The 19,948-nt window shown below is 39.5% G+C and overlaps 2 protein-coding genes across 3 annotated transcripts in view; one reads left to right on the top strand and one right to left on the bottom strand.

Moving 5' to 3' along the window:
• The window catches only part of LOC121242831 (TMV resistance protein N-like), a 68,292-nt gene that overhangs the window by 6,013 nt on the left and 42,331 nt on the right, over positions 1–19,948 (top strand). The gene's annotated exons all lie outside the window — the stretch shown is intronic.
• LOC121242439 (uncharacterized mitochondrial protein AtMg00810-like) lies at positions 14,761–16,524 on the bottom strand. Its single transcript, XM_041140294.1, has 3 exons — positions 16,453–16,524; positions 16,031–16,280; positions 14,761–15,743 (listed from the first exon to the last, which is right to left on the bottom strand). The coding sequence occupies exons 1-3, from the start codon at positions 16,522–16,524 to the stop codon at positions 14,761–14,763; spliced, it is 1,305 nt and encodes a 434-aa protein (XP_040996228.1).

Genomic DNA, 19,948 nt, shown 5'->3' with positions numbered 1-19,948 from the left:
TTGTTTTTTTTCTTTTTCCACATATTGTAATTGTTGATCTTCTTGGGCTATATTTGTCGAAATACAGGGTAATTGCTGAATGTTTTTGGTTTGAGAAATGACACAAATCAAAGGTTCTAAAGCTCTGGATTGGATTATTATCATACTTTTGTACCCATTTCATTCCAAACGATTGAATTTATTGTCAAGAACCACATGCATGATCTAGATTGTTAAATGGGTTCTGCCCCTGAAGATCTGTCAGGTAGGAAATCCTACATATTTATTTATTTTTATTTTATTATGAATTTATTTTTCTAATTCTTGCATTGTTAGAATATGTGTACAATGGATGAATCGGTTAGTTATTAGTGCTTGCTAGATATGTTCTAATTATAACAAGACATGTGTAATTTGTTAGTAACAAGGCCTTTTTTTTTTAAAAAAAAAGAAATAAAGTCATAATGAGTTTCCTAGATACCAGTTAAAAGGCCTTCCAAATTAGTGTATAAATTTTATTCATGAAGTCCCATATTTTCCAAAAAAAAAAAAAAGAAAGAAGTAGAAATTTTAACTAAGACCTATATTTGAGAGCTGTGAAAGTTGTTGGTCATGGTTTTTCATTTGCCTTACTGCCTGGCCGTAGTCGTCTCTAAATATAGAAAACCATGTTCAGCTAGTCCTATTATGTGCCTTCCTCTTTATTTCCTCCAAGCTGCCAAGTGCACTACCATCCACACCAGCCACTTTTATCTAGGTTACTCTCTCAACTAAGTTGTGGTTTGACTTATGGTTGTCTATATGCTATGAATTATGATGGGAATGGACTGAAAGAAAAGGTGGGTTATAAGCAATAAGCTCATGAATGGGACAAGTTGTTGGATTGGACAGATTTGGTATGAATGATGTATTTTGGAGGAAGGGTATTGAGCAGTTTGTAGTCAAGTTGAATGGATGCAGATGTTGTGATGGGTCATGAAGTTGGATATTGTGTTAGAAATGTAACCTCGAGGGTCACAAGCTGTGGCTCTTAAATTAAGGAAATGATGATAAAAGAAAGTATGGAGGATGGACTCGGATAATAGAGTATGTCTAAGTGGAGGAAGTTTATGTAAATTTTAAGTTTAAGTTGCTTATGCACTTAAAAATGAAATAACAGGAAGTTATGAATGAGTGTAGGTTGCCATCTGACACGCACATGAATGGACTATGAAATGAAAATGGCATGAAATCCAATTAAGTATTATGTTCATACTTCTATAGAGTTTTCTAAATGATATGAAATGAAAATAAAAATGTTTTTCTTATGATGCTTTATGAAATGAAATGATGTTTTATGAAAGTATGCTATGTACAAAAAAAATTTCTTTTAGTTCTTGATGATGTGGATCATTCGAGCCACTAAAAAGAAATTAAGTATGTGAAAGATTTGATTGGTATGGTTTAGGAATTCAAATCATCATCATCATATATATATATATATATAACAACAGATAAACATTTACTAAGTAAGTATAATGTATATAGGACATATATTATGAAGAAATTGAATCACAATGAGGTATCATCCACTTTGTGCATGGATGAGCTGATGAGAATCCTAGAGTTTAAAGGAAGATATCAAACAACAAACAATATTCTTACCAGTGTTCTACAAATTGGATCCATCGATAGTACAAAGAAAGAGTTTTGCAAAAGCATTTTCTGAATATGAAGACGAGTTCAAGTATGACAAACAGGTGTAAAGGTAGAAGGAGGCCTTAAAGTCGGCGCTTTCGACAATATATTAATTTTACAACCAATAAATTAACACGTGCAAGGGAAAATTGATTTCGACAATGCAACAAAATAGCCGGTAAAGTAGGCGCTTAATTAATTATAAACTTACATATTCCTCAGCATTTGGTAGGAATGTCTCGTGTAGAAAATATCAATATGCTTTTAGGTATGAGATGAATGACTCACATGGTAGGAATATTTGGTGTTGGTAGGATTGGGAATACAAGTACTATTGCAAAAACGATATATATATATATATATAATCTCATTGCTCATTGGTTTAAGAGCAGTTGTTTTCTTGCTGACGTTAGGAAAACTTCAAAACAAAAGGACTGTCTCTTCCAATTACAAGAAACAATTCTTTCAGCAAACCTAGGTGACTCAATCTTCAAAGTTGGCAATATTGATAGAGGAATCAATGTGATAAAGGAAGCAGAATCGTCAATAACAATAAGAGATCAACGTTTACTAACTTTGAAGAATAATATCGATTTGGCATATAATCTAAAGGAATTGGATTATAATGAAGCTCTTTGAATCTTTAGTCGTAATGCATGGAAGCTGTGACAAACCAAATGATGATTTTGTGGAACAAACAAAACAGGTACTATGCTAGGCTAGGGTCTTCCGATCTACTCACTTTAGAAGTGGTAGGCTCAAATGTGGTCAAGATATTTCTTATTGGAAAAACACAAGAGAATTCCAGTGAAGATATTCAAAAGTACTTGGGATATGCTTCGATGGATTGGATTAATGCAAGAGATATATTTTCCTTGACCTTGCATGTTTTTTCAAAGAAGGCAATACAAATTCTAGACAGTTCTTGTCACTAAAATTCTAGACAGTTCTTGTTTCTATCCAAATTTTAGTATTGAAAGGCTTATTGATAAACGTCTAACAACTATTGATGAGTATGACAAATTGGCAGTGCATGACTTTTTTTTTTAAAGAACTGGTAGACACATGTCCAATAATGACCCTCTCCCAAATTTATTAATAAAGTCATCACTTATGGCGGAGGAATACCGTGGTAACAATCAAGGCCCATGGGAGAAAAAAACCCAAAAAGACCAAAAACCAAATAATCAACTAAACAAGCCTATGAATTGAACAAGATAAACAAAAGCAAAGAAAAGACTACGAGCACCATAACGAGGGAAGCCCCAAGTAGTCCAAACGGATCAGACCCCTAAGAATTCGGGGCATGTGAAAATTATTAGAGTAAATCAAATCTACGCCTGAGGCACCTTCCTTGGCTAACCAATCAGCCACTTTATTACCTTCACGAAAAACATGCTAAAAACGGCAATTTATAAGATCAGTCAATGCAACAAACTATTCCCAAAAATCCTTTAGGTACCATACACCACAACGCCCTCTATTCCACCAAGAAATAACCACCATCGAATCAATCTCTACTATCACATTTGGAATGTTTAAAGATTTGCAAAGCCTCAAACCTCTAAAAGCGCTAGAAGCTCTGCTTTCTTGTTAGAGCCTAGACCAATAGGAGAGGCAAAAGCCTGAACCAACCGACCCAGATCATTACGAATAACACCACCAATGCCACAAGAGCCCGAATTTCCAAGACTACTACCATCCATGTTCAACTTGAACCACCCAGGCGAAGGTTTATGCCATTTAACCACTTTGCAACTTCTAGCTTTTGGAGCAATCGGCTTAATCCGCAGGGTGTCCATGATCATGCCATCAAAACGGGACAATCTAATGGGATTCTTTGCCGCATGGCATTGGGAACCGATCCACACACATATCAATTGAACAACAGCTTCATGAGATTCCGATTTTCCCTCCATTTTAGCTAGACACCTTCTCCTCCAAAGACGCCACGTAACAATGATAGGAATAATACCAACTATAAATCCCACCTGGGAGGAAGAGTTAGCACGCCTTAACCAATTCGAGACATTATATTTCCACGACCTACCAAGGGGGATCCCAAAAGGGTTCCAAAAAAGAACCAGACTTTTTAAGAAAATTCACCCTTAAAGAGAACATGATTAAGGTCTTCATAATGGCCTGCATTACAACAATCACATTTGGAAACAAGAAGAATGCCAATACAGCGCAGTCTATCATCCACACTCAAGGCCATATCCAAGCCTTCCAAAAATGAATAGACATTTTTAAAGGAATACTTTTATGCCAAATCCAAGAATGCCAATCAAGAGAGGAACCTCTTATTCTAATACAATGCCATGCAGATTTAGTAGAGAACATACATGTCTCCATTTGAGTACAAACTGGAACATCTTTACCTGAATTATTCCCGAATAAAAAGGCCAAAATATCATCAACATTTTCCTGGCCGACTAAGTTCTCAAGAAGTTCCATATCCCAACTATCCGACAACCTACACTCTTTAACTTTGAAAAAAGGTTCACCCACTAATTGCATACCATTAATTAAATGACCATTGTCCCTCCATTTGTCATACCAGAAAAAAAAAAAATCTCCTTCTCTAATCTTCCATTTAGAATTATTCAATAGTGAAGGAATGCAATTTGCAACCATTTTCCAAAATCGTGACCCTTTAGTAGCATCTATTAAGAACCAAGGTTTCAGTCCAACATACTTAGCTTTGAAAAAACTAGCCGATAGTGAATTACCTTGGAGAAGATTCCAAGCAAACCACATATGTAAGGCTGTTTGAGTGTCGTGGAGGTGTCACAAACCAAGTCCCCCTTCTTCCACCAGACAACAAGTATGTTTCTAAGCCACCCATTTCTTTTTATCTCTCCCATTCGACTCTCCCCAAAAGAAAGAGCTCATCAACCTGTGGATCTTGTTGATAGATAGTTTGGGGGACTTGTAAAACAGCAAAAAGGTGAAGGGCCATGCTTGATATAACATGCTTTAACAGAACAAGTCTACCTCCTGTAGAAAGAAGCTACATCTTCCAGCCACTGATTTTTTGCCTCACTTTATTCACCATGCCTTTAAGATGTGATTGGTTTAGACGCCCCAAAATAATGGGCACCCCTAGATATTGAAAAGAAAAGTTCCTTCCATGAAGCCAGTTCGTCGTAATAGGCTTCGCTTACGAGTAAGGGGAATTTTGTCCGAGCAATACAAAGCAAACTTATTTTTGTTAATAGACTGGCCTGACCATCGTTCATATTGATTTAGGATTTTCTTTAGCACTCTAACCAACCTCTGACTCCCATTAGAAAAAATAACCACATCATCAGCATACGTCGAATGAGAAATAATAGGCATACCTCGAGCCTGATGAAAGTGGCCAGATTTGTTCTCTGCCACACTACGAGTAATCATCCTGGAAAGGACCTCTTGCTGAATAATAAATAAATAAGGTGACAAAGGATCACCTTGACGAAGATCTCAAACTCTCGGGAAGAAGCCTTTAACTGTACCGTTCATCATAACCAAGTACCAGGGGCGTGAAATACAAAAATGGATTAGGTCATAGAACTGGGGAGAAAAGCCAAAACGCATCATGACCTTCATCAAATAATTCCAATCCACGCGGTCATAAGCTTTTGCCATATCCACTTTCAGCATAATATTTCCGCCATGATTTTTTTTATTAATAGAGTGAACTAGTTCATGAGTGAGGCTAATGTTTTCAAAGATACTTTTGCTAGGAATAAAGGCTCCTTGCTCTAAAGTAATCAGGCAAGGCAAGAGGCCTGTCAAGCGATTCACAATAATCTTGGAGCAAATTTTGTAAAAAAAGAGCAAATGCTAATTGGACGGAACTTATCAAAACATGTAGGCGAGTCCACCTTTGGTATTAAAACCAAATATGAAGCTGGAAAGAATTTTGGAAGATGCTTGGACTTAAAGAATTCCATGACTGTATTCCACACATCAATTTTAACCACCTCCCAATAGCTCTTGTAAAATCCCGAACCAAAGCCATCAGGACCAGGGGTGCTATGAGACGGTATGGAAGACAAGGCATCAAAGACTTCATCTACCGTAGGTGCAAGAATGGGGGAGGCATTCTCCTCCACAGAAATGATAGGAGCAATTAAATGCTCAAGAATAGGCTACTCTGCCAGCGGCTTCCCCTGGAGAAGAGAAGAAAAAAAATCCATCACACCTTGGTGGATGCTTTTCGGAGTCTCAAACACCACATCATTTGAATGCATTTCCATCACATGCTTTTGCCTCTTGTTGGCTAGGCAAGCATGAAAAAATTTTGAGTTCCGATCACCATGAACCTGGCATTTTAACTTGGCCATTTGGGCCAACCGAGTCTCTTCTCGGCGCCTCCAAGTTGCCAGGTCCGAAGATACCAAATGCAGCTCCCTCCCCAAATCTTCCTCCCAATTTAATTGAAGCTTTTGCTCAATGTCCTCAACCTATTTTTCAAGGGCATCAATATGGCCCAAAGTATGACCAAAGACCCTTTTATTCCACTCTCTCAATGCCATCTTGGTCCACTTTAATTTCATAACCAAAGTCTGAATAGCCGAACCACTCGCCCGAGAAGCTCGAGCAATCCGAACACACTCCAGAAAACTATAATGATCCACCTACATCTGTTGGAACCGAAAAGAAGCTGGGCCATAAGAGAAAGGATCCTTCTTGAACTCAATAAGCATGGGCGCATGGTTCGAAGTAGAGCTCTGCAGGTATGAACAAGTAGCATCTGGAAATAAAGAGAGAAAGGAGACATCCATAAGAACACGATCGAGGAGTGCCCAAGAACGGGTGAGGCCAGATTACCCATTGCCATAATAGGACCAGGCCTACCTCCACGCCATTCCGAGTCACTACGGATAATATTAAAATCACCAACAAAAACACAAGGGTCTAAACCCAAATTATTAACACTGAGATAATCCCACAGGTAGCGCCTCTCGGCCATAATACATTTGGCATAGATCATTGTAAGCAAAAACTTCTTAGCTCCTTTGCCAACTCTCATGGAAATAAATTGCATTCCCATTCTAACCAAATTCACCTCAAGAGTACTATCCCAAAAAATCCAAATCCCCCCCCCCCACCCCCACCCCAGCCTCATTTGAAATAATATTATCAAATTTCAGAACTCGTGCCATCCAACAAGCAACATCAAGGTTTTGAAAAGGTTCCAAAATAGCAACAATTTTCGGCTTCAATTTCCCAATCAATTGTTTTAATCTTCCTTTAGAGGTACCAACCCCTCTAATATTCCATACAAAAATAGGCTCAATCATTGAGAGGGGTTGAAGGAATTGGATTATAATGAAGCTCTTTGAATCTTTAGTCGTAATGCATGGAAGTGACAAACCAAATGATGATTTTGTGGAACAAACAAAACAAGTACTATGCTAGGCTGGGCCTTCCACTCACTTTAGAAGTGGTAGGCTCAAATGTGGTCAAGATATTTCTTATTGGAAAAACAAGAGAATTCTAGTGAAGATATTCAAAAGTACTTGGGATATGCTTCGATGGATTGGATTAATGCAAGATATATATTTTCCTTGACATTGCATGTTTTTTCAAAGAAGGCAATAAAAATTCTAGACAGTTCTTGTTTCTATCCAAATTTTAGTATTGAAAGGCTTATTGATAAATGTCTAACAACTATTGATGAGTATGACAAATTGGCGGGTGCATGACTTTTTTTTTTTTTTTAAAGAACGGGTAGTCACATGTTCAATAGTGACCCCTTCCAAAATTTATTGATAAAGTCTTCACTTATGGGAGATGAATACCGTGGTAACAATCAAGGCCTATGGGAGAAAAAACCCAAAAAGACCAAAAACCAAATAATCAACTAAACAAGCCTATGAACCGAACAAGATAAACAAAAGCAAAGAAAAGACTACGAGCACTTTAGCGAGGGAAGCTCCAAGTAGTCCAAACGGATCAGACCATTAAGAATCCGGGGCATGTGAAAATTATTAGAGTAAATCCAATCTGCGCCTAAGGCACCTTCCTTGGCTAACCAATCAGCCACTTTATTACCTTCACGAAAAACATGCTAAAAACGGCAATTTATAAGATCAGTCAATGCAACAAACTATTCCAAAAAATCCTTCAGGTACCATACACCACAACACCCTCTATTCCACCAAGAAACAACCACCATCGAATCAATCTCTACTATCACATTTGGAATGTTTAAAGATTTGCAAAGCCTAAAACCTCTAAAAGAGCTAGAAGCTCTGCCTTCTTGTTAGAGCCTAGACCAGTAGGAGAGGCAAAAGCCTGAACCAACCGACCCAGATCATTACTAATAACACCACCAATGCCATAAGAGCCCGAATTTCCAAGACTACTACCATCCATGTTCAACTTGAACCACCCACGCGGAGGTTTATGCCATTTAACCACTTTGCAACTTCTAGCTTTTGGAGCAATCGGCTTAATCCGCAAGGTCTCCATGATCATGCCATCAAAATGGGACAATTTAATGGAATTCTTTGCTGCATGGCATAGGGAACCGATCCACATATAGATCAATTGAACAACAACTTCATGAGATTCCAGTTTTCCCTCCATTCTAGCTAGACACCTTCTCCTCCAAAGATGTCAAGTAACAATGATAGGAATAATACAAACTATAAAACCCACTTGGGAGGAAGAGCTAGCACGCCTTAACCAAGTCGAGACATTATATTTCCATGACCTACCAAAGGGGATCCCAAAAAGGGTTCCAAAAAAGAACGAGACTTTTTGAGAAAATTCACGCTTAAAGAGAACATGATTAAGGTCTTCATAATGGCTTGCATTACAATAATCACATTTGGAAACAAGGAGAATTCCAATACATCGCAGTCTATCATCCACACTCAAGGCCATATGCCAAGCCTTCCAAAAATGAATAGGCATTTTTAAAGGAATACTTTTATGCCAAATCCAAGAATGCCAATCAAGAGAGGAACCTCTTATTCTAATACAATGCCATGCAGATTTAGTAGAGAACATACCTGTCTCTGTTTGAGTCCAATCCAAAACATCTTTACCTGAATTATTCCCGGATAAAGAGGCCAAAATATTATCAACATTTTCCTGGCCAACTAAGTTCTCAAGAAGTTCCACATCCCAACTATCTGACAACCTACACTCTTTAACTTTGAGAAAAGGTTCACCCACTAATTGCATACCATTAATTAAAGGACCATTATCCCTCCATTTGTCATACCAGAAAAAAATATCTCCTTCTCTAATCTTCCATTTAGAATTATTCAACAGCGAAGGAATGCAATTTGTAATCATTTTCCAAAATCGTGACCCTTTAGTATCATCTATTAAGAATCAAGGTTTCAGTCCAACATACGTAGCTTTGAAAACATTAGCCGATAGTGAATTACCTTGGGGAAGATTCCAAGCAAACCGCATATGTAAGGCTGTCTGAGTGTCCTGGAGGTGTCACAAACCAAGTCCCCCTTCTTCCACCGAACAACAAGTATGTTTCCAAGCCACCCATTTCTTTTTATCTCTCCCATTTGACTCTCCCCAAAAGAAAGAGCTCATCAACCAATGGTTTGTGTTGATAGTAACTTGGGGGACCTGTAAAACAACTAAAAGGTGAAGGACCATACTTGATATAACATTGATATAACATGCTTTAACAGAGCAAGTCTCCCCCCGTAGAAAGAAGCTGCATCTTCTAGCCACTGATTTTTTGCCTCACTTTATTCACCATGCCTTCAAGATGTGACTGCTTTAGATGCCCCAAAATAATTGGCACCCTTAGATATTGAAAAGGAAAAGTTCCTTCCATGAAGCCGGTTAGTCGTAATAGGCTCCGCTTACGAGTAAGGGAAATTTTGTCCAAGCAATACAAAGTAGAATTATTTTTGTTATAGATTGGCCCAACCACCATTCATATTGGTTTAAGATTTTCTAAAGCACTCTAACCGACCTCTGACTCCCATTAGAAAAAATAGCCACATCATCAGCATACATCAAATGAGAAATAATAGGCGTACCTCGAGCCTGATGAAAGTGGTCTAATTTGTTTTCTGCCACACTACGAGTAATCATCCTGGAAAGGACCTCTTGCTGAATAATAAACAAATAAGGTGATAGAGGATCACCTTGACAAAGACCTCAGCCTCCAGGGAATAAGCCTTTAACTGTACCATTCATCATAACTGAGTACCAGGGGCTTGAAATACAAAAATGGATCAGGTCACAGAATTAGGGAGAAAAGACGAAATGCAGCATGACCTTCATCAAATAATTCTCGTCCATGCGGTCATATGCTTTTGCCATATCCACTTTCAGCATAATATTTCCGCCATGATTTTTTTTTTATTAATAGAGTGAACCAGTTTCTGAGTGAGGCTAATGTTTTCAAAGATACTTCTGCCAGGAATAAAGGCTCCTTGCTCCAAAGAAATAAGGCAAGGCAAGAGACCTGTCAAGCGATTCACAATAATCTTGGAGCAAATTTCGTAAAAAACAGAGCAAACGCTAATTGGACGGAACTTAAACCAAATATGAAGCCGTAAAAAATCTTGGAAGATGCTTGGACGTAAAGAATTCCAAGACTGCATTCCACACATCAATTTTAACTACCTCCCAACCGCTCTTGTAAAATCTCGAACCAAAGCCATCAGGACCAGGGGTGCTATGAGACGGTATGGAAGACAAGGCATCAAAGACTTCATCTACCGTAGGCGCACAAATGAGGGAGGAATTCTCCTTCGCAGAAATGATAGGATCAATTAAATGCTCAAGAATAGGTTGCTCTGCAGATGACTCCTCCTGGAGAAGAGAAGAAAAAAAATCCACCGCACCTTGGTGGATGCTTTCTGGAGTCTCAAACACCACATAATTCGAACGCATTTCCATCACATGCTTTCGCCTCTTGTTGGCTAGGCAAGCATGAAAAAATTTTGAGTTCCGGTCACCATGAACCTGGCATTTTAACTTGGCCATTTGGGCCAACCGAGCCTCTTCCCGACGCCTCCGAGTTGCCAGGTCTGAAGATACAAATCTCCTCAACCTATTTTTCAAGGGCATCAATATGGCCCAAAGTATGACCAAAGTCCCTTTTAATCCACTCCCTCAATGCCACCTTATCCGCTTTAATTTCATAACCAAAAACTGAATAGCCGTACCACCCACCCGAGAAGCTCAAGCAGTCCGAACACACTCCAGAAAACTATGATGATCCACCCACATCTATTGGAACCAAAAAGGTGCTGGGCCATAAGAGAAAGGATCCTTCTTGAACTAAATAACCATGGGCGCATGGTCCGAAGTAGCATCTGGAAATAAAGAGAGAAAGGAGACATCCATAAGAACACGATCGAGGCGTGCCCAAGAATGGGCGAGGCCAGATTGCCCATTGCACCGAGAATAAGCACTCCTTTTCATAGCCATTTCCATCAAACCTCCTTGGTGCATCCAGTTATTAAAATCCTCCATAGCCATAAAAGGACGAGGGCTACCAGCATGCCGTTCAGAATCACTACGGATAATATTAAAATCACTAACAAAAACACAAGGGTCTAAACCCAAATTATTAATACTAAGATCATCCCATATGTAGCGCCTCTCGGCCATAGTACATTTGGCATAGATCACTGTAAACAAAAACTTCTCAGCTCCTTCGCCAACTCTCATGGAAATAAATTTCACCTCAAGAGTACTATCCCAAAAAATCCAAATTCCCCACCCCACCCCACCCCCAGCCTCATTTGAAATAATATTATCAAATTTCAGAACTCGTGCCATCCTACAAGCAACATCAAGGTTTTGAAAAGGTTCCAAAATAGCAACAATTTTCGGCTTCAATTTCCCAATCAACTGTTTTAATCTTCCTTTAGAGGTACCAACCCCTCTAATATTCCATACAAAAATAGGCTCAATCATTGAGAGGGGTTTGAAGATCGACAAGAACCCGGGAAGAGCTTCTAATTTTAACAAAGGTCTTTTTCTTATACTTCTTTTTACCTTCATTGATCTCAGACTCAGTAAGATAATCTTTATTCTACAAGAATACCTTAGGATGTAAATCTGGTTTCGGCTCCCATACAATCGCATCCAGAATCATATGCTCTTCGACTGGCTCATCAGCAGGCTCCTCTGCACCTAGCTCCTCATGCCAAACCTCAATCAGTAAATCAGGAGGATCCACCCCCTCTTTAGCCATACACAGTGGGTCCATTCTCTGTCTTGAACAACCAGCCATAGATGATTCCCCCAACACAAATTCTGTAACAGAGTCCACGGCAATAGCTGGGATGCTCGCTTCCGTATCTGGTTCCATTGCAATTTCTTTTTTTGGATTCAACTGATACTGACCAGCAGAATCAGACTGCACCACCGCAGGTTCCGTAATAAGGTCCGTAGCACCTTCTTTCTCTGAGGGTAACAGAGTGCCACCCATGAGGTCCGACTGAGTAGCTTCCGTAGGGACTGTAATACACGTTTGAACAGCAGGGTCTGTAACAAGTTCCGCAACCTCTTCGGCAATTGGTTTCTGCCCTTTCCTCCATCCCCATGATTTCCCAAACTTATCAGGTTTATCTGTTCTACAAGTCTGAAAGTTATGGCCTTGCATCCGACACTTCCAACAATAGGCAGGGAGAGTTTCATAAGCAACCTCTTGTTTCCTGCTAGTAGGCAATCCCAATGCCCCAATCCAGAAATGGGTCAAAGGTTCCTTGGCAGCATCAACTTCCACACACACAACCTTGCACTGTCTATTCTTTTAGCACAACGAGTCAGATTATCCCGACGTATGAATGTACCAATAGGAGCCATAAGAACATTAAAAAAAGCTTCACGATAATAATTAGGAGGAGGACTCAGAAGAGAAATCCATACCGGTACCCGAGAAGGCTTGTTGTCCTCGTTAAATTCTTGAGTCCAGTGAAAAGCCCGATAGAAAATCTCATTAATCTCACAAAAATCCCGCAACAAAGCTTTGGAGAAATTGGTTTCATTAGCCGTACGCACAAAAAATTTACGAGGCCTCCACATTGAAGAAACAGTCGGCGTGGCTGAAAGACCCCAACGGCTATCAATGAAGGCTCGGATGGCATCCAATGAAGGTCGCTGCTTCAAGAACTTGAGGACAACTGAATAGCAAAATGGTTCTGCAGATTGAGCAATTTCTTTTGTGGAAAACTAAAAGTAAACTTCACCATTAACAACCTTCGGAGCACGGGGCGCCAGCACCATCTCGGGGATGGGCTGTGAGACAACAGCAACCAGGTCGGCAAAGGAAGGCCGACCTGTGCTGTCGTCAGTGGCTGCCATGCAGCTTGATATGAGGACGTGCACCAAGAGTAGCCCTAATTGCTCGTAGAGAGAAAAAGGGCAAAAAGGGACAACTTTGCCGTGCATGACCTACTTCAAGAAATGTGTAGAGAAATTGACAGAGAAGAAGATTCCAAGGAATTTGGCAGATATAATAGGCTGTTTTATAAAAATGTTCGTTACGTACTTGAAGAAAATACGGTAAGATTCACTATATAATGTCCTTTTAATTTTACATTTAGCTTTTTTTCTCAAGTGATCCTACCTAGGAGTTTTTCTAAAACAAATTTTTGAGGAAGCTCATTTACAAAGACAAGTTTTCTCCATCAAAATGTCGTAGTGTTGTGAAACTATATAGTACTTTATTCTTTCCTCTTGACGGCACATTTATACATACTCTCATTAGGCAACAAACCAAATTGAAGGCATATTGATAGACTTGCTCGGAAAAGACAGTATAGTTGAATCCTAAGGCATTTAAGGAGATTAAAAGGCTTCAACTCAGATTATTTATAAATCACAATGCACGCTTCTCAACTGGACCTACATATCTTTCGAACGAGCTAAGAGTGCTGGATTGGCCTGAATATCTCTAGATGGGCTTGAATATCTCTAGATTGCATAGCGACAACACATGCAATGTCACTCATTTATAACACCCATAACCTTTAAAGTGTTTTATTAATTAATTAATTAATTAATTTGAACTATTATTTATTTTAAATTATGTTTCTCTTTTGAATTATTTTCCTTCGGCGCCAAACCCTTGTGATTTTCTCTCCATTGGACCCATAGTGTTTTCCTATAGAATTTAAGCATGATTCTTGTCCTAATTCTATGGCACTTTGTGTCCATTGTTTTTGTCTTCTTTCACCAACTGTCCAACACGGCCCTTTTCTCTCCCAAAATCCTTCCTCATCTCCTGCACATTTTACTCCTACACAGGTTAGGAACAACCACTCTCTCATCTAATCCCTAGGATTCTCTTCGTTTCTCTCTCTCTCTCTCTCGCCTCTCGATTCTTTAATTTTCTTCATGAAGCCACTGCACTACACAACTCTATTTTGTTTTCATACACCAAAAACGAATCTGCTTCTCAACCTTGCATGGTGCCATCTGTATGCTTAGGCACCATATGATAGCCATCGTGCCAACCAACTTCCAACCCATCAACTCTATTTTCTTAAGAGAGAAGGTTTCCTGAATGGTTTTCTCTACTATTCATTATCAAGTTAGTGTATATTTATACACTGTTACAAAGAATATCTAAAATAGGAAAATACAAGAAAATAAGAGAATATTCTAGACTACGTTACAACAGAGGGTATAAAGGGTATATGGTTAACAAAAAATCTTCACAACCTCCAACACTCCACATTTTTTTTTTAATTTTAATTTTTTTTCTTTTATTAAATACTTATTATATGAATAATAAATAGAAAATTTAAAATAATTTAAAAAGAATAAACTCAAAAAAAATTTTAAAAAAAAATTAAAAAATATTAAAATTAAAATAATGTGGAGTATAGAGTGTGGTGGAGGTTGTGTAGCAAAACTCTATGGTTAATATGCCCCCTCAAGTCCATAGGGGTATCAACCACTGTGAGACTCGATCTAAGTACAGAAAACCGCTCAGAAACAATAGGCTTAGTAAGTACATCAGCTATTTGATCTTTGGAAGAACAAAAGGAGACTTTAAGACTATTTGCAGCCACCCGATCACATACAAAATGGAAGTCTATGTCTAAGTGCTTTGTTCTTGAGTGGTAGATAGGATTGGCAGATAACTATGTCGCCCCGATGTTATTGTACTAGAGAGTAGGTGGCATCAAACAAAAAAAGACCAAGTTCTCGGAGAAGAGTTTGTATCCAGATCAACTCTACAGCTGTGGTGACAAGCGATTTGTATTCGGCTTCTGTGCTCGATCTGGCCACTGTCTTTTGTTTCTTTGAGCTCCAGGATATGAGGTGCTTGCCAAGAAAAATGCAAAAGGCTAAAGTAGAGCATCTGTCATCTGGGCATCCTGCCCAATCTGCATCTGTATAAGCCTGCAAGGTAAGACTTGAAGAAGATTTGAAGAGCATGCCATAGTTTATGGTGGACTTGAGGTATCTAAGAATCCTCTTCACGGCTGACCAGTGTGATACTTTGGCGCAATGCATGAATTGACATACTTTATTTACTGAAAAAGCAATGTCAGGCCTAGTTATTGATAAATACTGTAAGCCCCCTACAATGCTTCGAAACAGTGTGGAGTCAGTAAATTCAGGACCATCGAATTGTGACAGCTTGAGAGAAGCTGCCATAGGTGAGGTCATTGGCTTAGCATTAAGCATGTTACTTCTTTCCAAGAGATCTTTGATATACTTCCTTTGAGATAGGAAAATACCAGAAATCAAGTAATCAATTTCAATCCCAAGGAAGTAAGATAATTGGCCTAGATCCTTTACAGGAAAGGCTCTGGCCAGAGCAGAAATCAGATTGTCTATAGCAGCATGTATGGAAGAAGTAATAAGCATGTCATCAACATAAATCAAAAGAAACATATGTAAGTCACCAGAGTTCAAGATGAATAGAGATGGATCATCACGTGAAGCAGAAAAACTATAATCAGTGAGCCAGGCATTCAATTGGGCAAACCAGGCTCTAGGTGCCTGTTTAAGACCATAGATGGCCTTGTTAGGTTTGCACACATAATTGGGATATTGTTTATCAATGAAGCCTTGAGGGTACTGCATAAAGACAGTGTCAGTAAGCTCTCCATACAAAAACGCATTCTGGATATCTATTTGGCGTAGAGGCTAGCCATGGTTCACAACAACAGATATGACTAGGCGAATGGTAGTGGCCTTAACAACTGGGCTAAAGGTCGCACCATAGTGTAAACCAAACTGTTGGTGGTATCCTTTTGCTACTAAACAGGCTTTCCGTCTAGCAAAAGATCCATCAGAATTCAATTTGGTCTTATAGACCCAACAACAGCCAACAACATTAAAAATAGGGTTCGGAGGAACCAAGGTCCAGGTCTTCGTTTGAGTTAAAGCTTTAAATTCAGAGGACATAGCATCATACCATTAAGAAATTCAGAGGCAATGACAAAGATGGTGGGTTCATCCAGGACCGCCATGGTGGTGCTGAGATAGTGACGCTGTGGGTTCATCATACCATTCAGAAACCACACCAAGATCTCTCTCGCTGCCAGCCTTGCACCATCAGAAAACAAGCTTCCCATGCAAGCTGAAACAAGTAACCCCACAAATTCTCCTATGTTCCAGCCACCTGAAAACGTAGTAGCCTTCCCTTTTAGCTTTCGATCTTGTAACTGCCATCAATCATGGCAGTGATGTCCAGTGACATCGACTAGCTCCACCAAGTCTCTTCCCCTCGATGCCTTGTGCAGTCGACGATGTCCAGCATGCCGTCAACCTTAAGAGATGCTAGAAATGCCCATGCATGACATAACTCCCTCCTGCGCAGTGCCACTATCGTCTAGCCATCATCGGGCATCCAGCTCCTTCATGTGTCTCTCCTTCTTCCATGGACTCTTCGGTTTGGTCTTCTTCCATGGTAAGTTAGCCGCCACATGCATGTTTCGGTCCATTTGTACTGTTTTTAAGTTGTCTTTGTTAATGAGCGAGTTATGGATAAGAACTGCTGGATCCCACTAAGGTGTGAAAAGCTCCCTTACTTCTGCTTTACTTGTGGATGTATAGTACATGGAAAGGGTAAATGTGAGAAAAAAGAGATTGATGGTGGGGAAAAATTTGGTGTGTGGCTTAGAGCAGTGGGAAGAGGGAAGATGAGGGAAGTATATTCAAAACAGAATGAGGAAAATGGGAGGAATGTAGGGTGGAAAGATCCCATTATGGTGAGGGAGAGGGAAGAGGAGATCATTAATGTTGTGGAGGGAAATGTGAGGGAGGTTTCAAGTGGGGAAAATAAAAAGGAAGGGAAAAAGGATGTTGATTCTGAGAGATCTGATGAGCAAGTCAATTTTGGGGTGAAAGTTAGGGAAAATGAAAAGGAAGATAATCCTATCGAGGGCATTGATGTTGTGGCTGTGGTGGAAAATGTTGAGGAGTGCTTACTGGAGGGGAAGAACATATCGGATACAGTGACAGTGAAAGAGGTGGGGAAGAAAAGGGGTCTTTGGAAGAGGAAAGCTAGGGAAGTGGGGAGCAAGGTGGAGAAGAGTGAACTGAGTACTCAAGGGAAAGAAAAAAGGATCACAGAGGAAGGGAAAGGGGGAAACGAGGGAAAAAATAGTGTTGTGAGAGCTAAGATGAGTCAACAAATGGGAGGGTGGTGGCTGTTTAACAACCCCACCTGTTACAATGAAAACACATAGTTGAAACTGCCTAGGGCTTGGAAACCCTTGGACAGTTCAAGACCTTTACCATATGGTGAAGGATAATAAGCCGTTAATGAATAAAAGAAAATGTGAAAGAATGAAAAAAAAGGCTGAAGTGTGATGGTTTTTTTGTGGTGGAACCTGTTGGTAGAAAAAGGGGATTGATAATGTTTTGGGATCATAATGTAATTGCTGAAGTGACCAACTATTCTCAAAGGCACATTAGCATGTGGGTCACATATGAGGGTGGGAAGGAAAGATGGATGTTGATAGGTTATTATAGGGAACTAGATGCTAGTAAGAGAGTTGATTCCTGGAATTTTTTCTAATCTCTGAAACCTAATGGGAATGTGGGGTAGTGTGTAATTGGTGATTTTAATAAAGTTGTGTCACATGATGAGAAAGTAGGAGGGAGGCAGAGACAAGAGAGCCAAATGGAAACTTTCAGAGCTATTCTGGAAGATGGAGGACTTTATGATTTGGGGTGGAAATGTGATAAGTATACGTGGAGTAATAAGCATGTAGATGAAACTTTCACCAAAGAAAGGCTTGATAGGGCAATTGTGAACTCAAGGTGGAAGAGTTTATTTCAGAAAGGTTGGGTGGAGGTTATGGTGGCTAGATGCTCGGACCATAGACCATTGTTGTTGTGCATGAGTCAATTCTTTGAAAGGGAGGGAAGAAGGAGAGTTTTTAGATACAAGGCCAGTTGGGCTTTAGAGGAGGAGTGTTCTGAGGTACTAAAAAGGGTATGGCATAAGGGTGATGTAAGGGTTGGGGGGTCTCCAACCTGAAAAGCAACCTTGAAGATGGTAAGAAGGCATTACTCAAATGGTGCAAACAAAATAGAGCAGGGAAGGGAAGGGATTTGGAAAAAAAAAACTAAACTGTTGAAGAGATTACAGGAGGGTGAAAATTGTAACAATGTGGAAGAAATAAAAATGATTCAAAGGGAGGTGGGGAGTTTTTTAGAAAAGGAAGACTTAATGTGGAGACAAAGGGCAAAGCAAAATTGGTACCATCTAGGGGATAAAAACACTAAATTCTTCCATAGCTGTGCCAACCAAATGAGAGCCAAAAATAAGATATGTGAGGTAAGGGATGAACAAGGCAGAAGCTGGTTGAAAAAGAGGATGTGGAAGGAGCTTTTAATGCCTATTTTGGAAAGATTTTTACCTCTACCAAGCCAGGGTAGGCAGAAATTGATCTTGTTTGCTGAAAATGGAGCCTCGTGTCACTATGGAGATGAATGAAGGGCTTTTAAAGCCTTTCAACAGAGTGGAGGCTGAAGAAGCCATCAACCAGATGGCTCCATTAAAGTCCCCTAGACCAGATGGATTTGGGGCATATTTTTACCAAAAGCATTGGAATATTATTGGTGATGAAGTTTGTACGGCTGTGCTTTCTTGGCTAAATGGTATTCCCTTTGATCCCTTTATTAATCATACTTTCATTGCCCTCATTCCTAAAGTGGAAAGTCCTGCTAGGGTCAATGAATATAGGCCCATTAGCTTGTGTAATGTGGCCTACAAGATCATGTCTTAAGTGTTGGCCAATAGAATGAAAAGAAATTTAGATGTTATCATTTCTCCCAACTAGAGTGCTTTCATTCCTAGGAGATTGAAAACGGATAACATTATGGTTGCTTATGAGTTGTTACACTCGATGAAGGAAAGAAAAAGGGGGAGAGTAGGTAGTATGACTATTAAACTTGATATGTTAAAAACTTATGACAGGATATAATAGTTTTTTCTTGAGTCTGTCATGAAAAAGTTGGCTTCTGTTCTCGATGGGTAGAGATGATTTTGAGGTGTGTTAGCTTAGTAATCTACTCAGTTCTTGTCAATGGTCAGCCTAGCCCTGTATTTTTTCTTTCAAGAGGATTAAGACAACGAGACCCACTATCTCCCTATCTTTCTATTCTCTGTGCTGAAGGTTTATCTACTCTCCTCATTTTTTCTAACATGCAAGGGGATACAAGGGGGTGAATGTGGCTAGGGGAGGTTGTATAGTGAATCATTTGCTATTTATAGATGATTGTGTGCTATTTGGGAGGGCCAAAGTAGAGGAATGGAAGAAGATTCAATCAATGTTGCAGGTTTATGAGGCTGCTTCTGGGCAAGTCCTGAATCAAGAAAAATCTACTATTTTCTATAGCTCAAATACCAGCTCGATTGACAAGAATAAGATAAGGGATGTTGGTGGGGGTAGTGATGGTTGGATCTTATGAAAAGTATCTCGGGTTGCCCCCTATGGTGGGAAGATCCAAGTATAAACATTCAGAGGGTTAAAGGAAAGAGTATGGAGGAAGGTAAACAATTGGAAGAATTCCTTTCTGTCAGCAGCAGGGAAGGAGGTGCTAATTAAGGTAGTGTTACAAGCTGTTCCAACCTATGCAATGAGTGTCTTTTTGCTCCCAAAAAAACTTTGCAAGGACCCCGAACAGTATACTAGCTAAGTTTTGGTGGAGTAATCAAAATACCAACAAAGGGTTCACTAGTGTAGCTGGGAGACACTGGGGCAACAGAAGTAGAAAATATGTCTTGGTTTTAGGAATGTGGAATGTTTTAATCTGGCTTTGCTTGCAAAGCAGGGGTGGAGGTTAGTAGCTCGAATCTTTAAACATAAGTATTTTAGAG

Source organism: Juglans microcarpa x Juglans regia, chromosome 8D (genome assembly GCF_004785595.1).
Source record: "Juglans microcarpa x Juglans regia isolate MS1-56 chromosome 8D, Jm3101_v1.0, whole genome shotgun sequence".
NCBI lineage: Eukaryota > Viridiplantae > Streptophyta > Magnoliopsida > Fagales > Juglandaceae > Juglans > Juglans microcarpa x Juglans regia.
This window is presented reverse-complemented; position numbering and strand designations above follow the sequence as displayed.